The sequence below is a fragment of the Capsella rubella genome, unplaced genomic scaffold (genome assembly GCF_000375325.1).
Source record: "Capsella rubella cultivar Monte Gargano unplaced genomic scaffold, Caprub1_0 scaffold_5, whole genome shotgun sequence".
NCBI classification, from domain to species: Eukaryota; Viridiplantae; Streptophyta; class Magnoliopsida; order Brassicales; family Brassicaceae; genus Capsella; species Capsella rubella.
The window spans coordinates 11,939,024-11,946,403 of record NW_006238919.1 but is presented as its reverse complement, the minus strand read 5'-3'; the positions used below and the strand labels follow the sequence as shown (position 1 = coordinate 11,946,403).

General features: G+C 32.5%; 1 protein-coding gene across 6 annotated transcripts; it reads left to right on the top strand.

Annotated features, from left to right (window-relative positions):
* Positions 1-210: 210 nt before the first annotated feature.
* LOC17886150 (trihelix transcription factor ASIL2) lies at positions 211-3,679 on the top strand. 6 transcript variants are annotated; one of them, XR_002833973.1, is made up of 4 exons: positions 212-1,309; positions 2,350-2,391; positions 2,693-2,873; positions 3,418-3,679. XR_002833973.1 is itself a non-coding variant. In XM_006291437.2 (3 exons), the coding sequence occupies exons 1-2, from the start codon at positions 379-381 to the stop codon at positions 2,388-2,390; spliced, it is 972 nt and encodes a 323-aa protein (XP_006291499.1). In that variant the 5' UTR covers positions 212-378; the 3' UTR covers position 2,391; positions 3,418-3,679. The 6 variants fall into 6 exon arrangements, 4 of the variants coding, with proteins under 4 accessions (XP_023638760.1, XP_006291499.1, XP_023638762.1 ...); XR_002833974.1 differs by having other exon boundaries at positions 2,693-2,882; XM_006291437.2 differs by lacking the exon at positions 2,693-2,873.
* The last annotated feature ends 3,701 nt before the right edge of the window (positions 3,680-7,380 follow it).

Below are 7,380 nucleotides of genomic sequence, written 5' to 3'. Positions count from 1 at the left end.
AGAACTACCACACCTATTTACCCTACTGGTTAAGATTAGAGTAGACTATAAAAATTTCACATGTTCCTTTTTCTTAAATATTAAAAAGATTATTTTATAGCGTTTATAAATATAAAAATAAATATGAAAAAACTGTTTAGCTCTTGTGAGAAAAGAAATTAACGATTATATATATAATGGAGCTTGGCTCGTTAAGTCTGGTCGTTTAGTACATACATGCACACAACGCTCAACGCTGGTTAGTTTTTGTTTTTTTTAATATGTTTTAAAAACCTTCGTTCCTCCTCAATTCCGTTACCGTCACCGTCACTGTCCACCTTCCGTTTATCTCATCCTCACCGTTCGTACTCTCCGATCTAGCTCACCGTCGTTCACCGTATGATGGACTCCGCTCACGATTCCTTTTCGCCGGGGTCTTCTCGTCCTTCGCCGTCGACTCTTTCTCGTGAAGATTGCTGGAGCGAGGAAGCCACCTTCACGCTCATCCAAGCCTGGGGTAATCGCTTCGTTGAGCTTAGCCGTGGCAATCTCCGTCAGAAACACTGGCAAGAGGTCGCTAACGCCGTCAACGACCGTCACTTTAACTCCGGCCGAAACGTTTCCGCCGCCAAATCGCAGCCGTATCGCACCGACGTTCAGTGTAAAAACCGGATCGATACTTTGAAGAAGAAGTACAAAGTCGAGAAGGCTAGGGTTTCGGAATCCAATCCCGGCTCCTACATCAGCCCTTGGCCTTTCTTCTCCGCTCTCGATGACCTTCTCCGGGAAAGCTTTCCGACGTCTAGTACTCCAGATTCAACTGATAACAACCACCCTAACCAGAGGCTATCACTTCCGATGGCGATTATTCCAGTTCCGGTCGCTCCACGATCGGCGATCCCCAGACGTCCGGCGACGTCGCCGGCGATTATACCTCACGTCGGCGACGATTTACTCGGATTCCGCGGAAATCTTAACGCATTCGCGGCAGCCGCGGCGGCGGCGGCGTGTCCGGCGTCTGAGGATGATTCGGAAGGTTCAAGGTCCAGATCGAGCGGTCGTAGCGGAAGTAACAAGAAGCGGGAGAGGGAAATTGAGAAGAAGCAAGGTTACAAAGAAGTTGCCGACGCAATTGAGAGGCTTGGACAGATATACGAGAGGGTCGAGGAGAGGAAAAGGAAGGAGATGGTGGAATTGGAGAAGCAGAGAATGAGATTTGCCAAGGAACTGGAATGCCATAGGATGCAGCTCTTCACTGAGATGCAGGTTCGTCTTCACAAGATCCGGCGTACCTCTGGCCCCAAAGGACCGACTTCCTCCGCCTCCGCCGGTGAGACCTGATACCTTTCTCTGTTCGGAAATCTTGTGTCCTTGTTCATTGTCTTAGCTCTGTAACAGTGTCTTATTAGCTCATTTGATTTTACATTTATTATATAGCATAAGAGTGGAAACAAAGAGTTTTACATTGCTTGTGTGATTCTCTGAGCCAATGAAGATAAACCCATCTGTTAAAAGACTTCAAAAGAAGAATACTTTTGCTTCTTGCAGAAATGATCTTACATGATTTCATTTAGTTATAGCCATTGTAGTCTGGCTAGGTTCCGGAAAATAAAAGAGTAGTAAAGAAGTTGTAACCGATACTGTTGCCTGTTGGTATGAAAGCAAATCGATTTCGCACGTAGATGATGAATCAGATTCTCAGAACAGGAAAAAGTAAGTAATTAGTAGCAAGTATTGGTATCTATAATGAGTAGGAGGTCCTGATTACATCACTCTTTAATTTGTAGCATTGTTATTAATATTATAGCTTGAGACTGGAAACATTCTCACAATGACTGACATGAGCAATAGTTGGGAAGCGGTTCATGAGCTAGGAAATTGAATCTGCTTCTGTTTGCTGCTATAGCTTAAGCATGAGTGCTTTATTTACTGGCAAGATGATGATTTCTTCTTCTATTTCTTTTCTAATCAAGTTTGTTGGTTATGTTGAAAGTTAGGAAATAGTGGTATTCGATGTTTGAAAAGACAATGCTTAGTATAATTGAGAATCAGTTTTGATTTTAGAGGGACAATGCTTGAGGTGCTTGTGAAGAATGAATCTGAGAAAACAAACTAGGTATGACACATGATATAGGTCAAAGAGACTTGCAACCATTAGCCATTGAGATGTAGTCTCTCTCAAGTCCTGCCTGCAAAATTGGCTTTGGCATAATTCGTTTGGTTAATTGTTCTTGACTTGTTAGACTAACTCCTTGACCTGTTAAATTCTCTTTGGATTACATGTTTGACAAGTACTAGAACTAAGAATTAGCAAGAGTCTATATATGTTATATGAATAATAAAGTGAAACTTTCTTTGTGTTGTCTGCAGCTCTTCAGTATGGGATGATGGATTTCCCGAGTTACTTGTAAGGTTAGACCACCATTATCGGTGAGATGTTTGGTGATTCTTAAGGTTTTTTAGATTAAATTTTAAAATTTAATGTTGATTTTTCTCAAGAGACGTATCTTAATTAAAAGACGTAAACAAGGGTAAGAGACGCACACATGGCATTATTGTATTGGTCAAAGAAGAAAAAGATGAGAAAAAAAAAAACAATGGCTCGCGTTCTGTCTTCTCTCTTTTCTTCCCTTCACCAACAATCGATCATTTCTTCTTCTTCTTTTTCTTTTACCAATTTCAATTCTCCGAATCCCTAATTTATTAAATCTAGGGTTTGTGTAATCCGTTCGAACTCTAAAGGTGAAGAAACAAAAATCCGAGGCCACACGGCTCGATGAGATTGTTCGAACAATGTAGCGTTTGGGGGTGCTGCTAATTCGCTCTCTCAGCTCTATACCCACGGCATGAACCACCAACGCGTCTCTTTCCTCGCCGGTGAACGTCGCGGCATGGTCTATTCTGTCTCTCTCTCTCTTTACCTTATTCTTTATCAAGTTTCCATTTTGATTTCTGGGTTCGATTAAAAAAAAGTTGAATACTTTTCTTGTTTGATGTTGGTTGACTACCTTGAAATTTGAAGGCTTGTGTTTTGTTTGGTTGCTATTTGATTTCAAGATTAGAGTTATTGTTTAACTCATGGATATCATGTTTTGGTTGTTCTGTTTTTTTTATTCTTGTTTGTGCTGATATGATCTCTTTAAGTTTGTCCTAATTGAATCAATGGAGCGAGAGACACTCTGAATTGGTTCTTATCAGATGAACCTAATCTTCATATAAAGCTAATACGTGGTCTTACTGATCAAAGTTGTGGCCTTTTGATCTTGAAGTGGCTGCTTTTGTTTCTACTCAGACTAACTAAATTGATGAACTAGGGATCGTTGCTTCCTTATGGGGGCAGCACAACGTTCTTGGCATCATTCAGTAGCGTTTCATGATATTGTAAATATGAAGTTTTGAGTTCTTTTGTTCTAATGAATTAGACTTTTTGTTTTACAGGAGAAACTTTACCAATGGGTTGTGAGACAAGAAGAACAAGGAACTAGAGTACCCACAATTTATATTATTACCTACTTGCAGGTTCTTTCCTTTGAAACAGTATCTGGTTTGTGATTATGCTTTGTACTCAAGCTTCAAACTTGTGCTTACTTAATTGGTCTTTAGATTGATTATATACCACCTCTCGTGAATCTACCTTTGTTTGACTAGCTTCGAATACTACACGTCCAAAGTTCTTGAATTTGATCTGAAAAGTTATTCATGTTTACTCTTTCAAAAACATTATGTAAAATGAGCTTGAATATGAACCTGCGAAGACATCGATACCAATCCATGTGCAGGATTTCCATCAGTACCAACAATTCTCACCACTAAACGTAAATACTTCAATGGCTCATGCTCCTTCAAGTCACATAACACAACATTATGATTGAAACCAAGAGAATTATAAACTTTTTTAAAATTAAAATTTAATTTTAAAATAAATATTTTCTAAGAATCTCAAATTAAGAGTCTACCATTAAACACACATCAAAACTAAAAACAAAAATACAACATTTAACTCTTATCTTTTCAAATTTAATAATAAACTATTCCTAAGATTAAATTCTATGAACCTATTGATAATGTTGCTCTTAGAGCATGTCCAATGCAAGTTTTTAATTTAAAGATCTTGGTAACTTTTTGATAATAAATTGTGCACTTTTTAAAAATAAGAACTTTTTAAAATTTTCCATTTCCAATGCTAAAACTCTAATTGGAGTTCTTAAAAACTAAAATTTGAAAACTAAAATTTTATAAAACAGGAAAATTATTGAGAATTATTGAAAAATACACTAAAAAATGTATTTTTCAAAAATACCTATCTATCTATTTTCATAAATACCCCTGTTTAAATATGAAAATTATAAAGTTTTATATGGTATATAAGGTACTTTTACATAATAACTACTACTGAGATTCAATATAAATATTTTATAATGTTTTAAAAAGTTTTAAATCATTTTTACATATTTTAAAAGGTTTTTAAAGGAGTTTAAAAGGTTTTTATAAGTTACCTTTACGCTATTTATAAAAACTATATAAAATTTTCTACGCATACAAAGATAATTTGTGTGTATAATTATAAGTTTACACACATATTTTGATAAATTTCAACATTTTTAGTGTTTTTTTTATAAAGTTTGAAAATAGAGTTAAAAAATGATATTTGAAAAGAGTTATTTTAAAAAAATTCTCAAAATTATTAGATTTTATAAAATTTGTAACACATATTATATAAAAACATAATAAAAACACATAGTACAAATTATATTTTAATTGTTGCTAACAAAATGTTTTTTTTTTTTTCCTAAACTCAAACTATTCATATATTGACACCTATCACTAAAAAACTCTCTCAAAACTTCTAACCTAAGATACATTTCTTAGTTTTATTTTCATTATTGATTTATTTTTTTGTCTTTTATTACTAAGAAACTACTTAACAAACTACCATTGGACATGGTCTTAGGACTCTATTTTTTTTATCTTTGCTTTAAAAAGTGTAAATCCCAGAGTCAGTTTTGTATTGTATTGGGGGCTAACTCTTATTGATTCTGTTGTGTTTTTATTTTATATTTAGGCAGAGCATCGAGTTTGTGATTGATGTAGAAGAAGAGAAAAGTCAGTCAGTCAGTCAGTATCTAAATGGTTCTATAACCAACCAACCAATAGAAGAAGAAAGATGTGGTAAAAGCAAAAAAAAAACAGAAAAGAGTTTTGTCTTTATTTTTGTAAATTTTACTTCTTTCAGGTTCAAGATTATTATTACATTACTATTCCTACATTTTTTTTTCTTCTTTTATTAGTAGTTCCTGAGGACATCATTAGTATTAAACAAAAAAAAGTGATTTAAAAAGTGGTACTTACATGTTATGAGTTGTTTCGGATAGACCCCTGAATTTTAAAGATTATTTTATTAATTTTATATTTTAAGTTTATTATTAAGTAGTGTTACAAAACATAATTATCATATGAAACCTTAAACTATTAAAATTAATTATTAAATGGTTACAAACTTATTTGTATTCTTAAGAGATCAATATAAATCTAACCATTTTCATCATTAATTATGTCTTTTATTTTTTTTAAGAAAAGATTAACTAATTAGTTTTTATCATCATCACACAAATAAGTTTAATATTTCTGGAATTATGATTTTAATAATATATAGTATTCATAGTTTATTAAAAACATTACAAGAAAAAGATAACAAATATAAAAGTATTAAATAACTAAATGATGTAACTAAAATTCCTCAAGTTTTCCTCAAGATTTCCTCAAGATTTTATTTGTTTAAATGATGTAAACTAATGAAAATTCCTCAACTTTTTCTCAACAATTTCTCGAACTAATGTTACCATTTACACCCGTAAATTTCCATGAACCATATGTAGTCTGTATATGTAGTTATTTAAAGTCAGCGACTAATTAATTGGATTGTTACTATTATAATCTTCTTCTTTTTTTGTTTCGAAATTCGGAGAGACATATAATTTGGTAAAGTTATGTAATTTTACTGAAGATAAAAAATTAAAATAAATAATCATGTATAAATTAGTTTTGCATAAGTCCAGAGATGCTAGTTTCGCGATTCATTCAAATGATTTTTGTTTTAGTTTTTTAATTTGCCGTGTGTGTGTCGTTCCTCTTTCTCTCACGGCTTCTTTCTAACTTAACTTAAGTTATTCTTCTTTTGGGTAATTTGGTACTTAAAATTCCTCATGGTCGGTGATGAGAATAATGGACTTATGAACGTATTATCATTGGAACGTATTTAAGGAAACAAGTTCTTGAATACAAAGTAAAAATAGCATGTTTCGGTGACTGTGTGCCACAACTTGATATGATATGCTACATCCTTTTAAGTCATTCGTATGCTTATTGCCTTGTCGTCCCCCCCCCCCCCCCCCCTTCTCTTTTCCTCTTTCGATCGATGTATCAGTTTTTTTAAGCAGAAAAAATCGTAACTGAAATTAAAAAGAGATCTGATTATAACCAAATAATCTCTGTCAACAACATAAATTTTGTTTTTGTCTAAAAATTTACATGTTAAAAAAAAAAATTACATGTTTAGGTGTAATTTGTAATAAAAAGTAATATTGGATTATTACATGTTTTTACTATATTAATAGGAAATAAATAATGTTAGGAAAAAAGAAAAAGGAAATAAATAATGTGTGTGGGCATAAACGAACGTGGTCAATTTCAATATACTCTTGAATAGAGTAGTAGTGATTTTAACGGTTTGGTAACAACAATATTATTCATCAATTCAGTTTATGTTATAAGTTCGTTTCTTAAAAGACTTCCTTTTTCATACATAAAGAAAAGAAAATCTAATAAAAAGACATAATTTTCAAAGAGGAGGATGATTTTTTAGAATCCAATATCAAAAAAAGTGTGCGTGAGAATGATTGAAATTCTCTCGGTATTTTGTTGACAGTGATAAGGAGATAGAGGACTGGTTCCCCGAAGCTGGTCATGCTAATTCCAACACAGAGGTTTTGGAAATTGATGTATCTTATATAATATAACAAGGTTTTTTCTAACTGTTTACCACGTTACGATATTTGGCGCTCTCTCTTGATGACATGTGTCATCTTTTATTTTTAATTTTTTTTTTCATTTTTCTTTTTAACTAAAATATTTATGTCAATCTTAATTCCAAATAACCATATAATTAGGTAAAAATTAAAATAAAATTATTATGAAAAAATAATTATGAGTAAAATTATTAATTGGGATCAAAATTCATTTCTCTAAAGCAAAAGATATAACTAAAGTTTTAAAACAAAATCACATATTGCATATGATATATCACATATATATGTATATATGATTTACTATCACATAACTAAAAAATCTATTTTACATAATTTTCTTACATTTTATTTAAATTTTCATCCATCATATTTATTT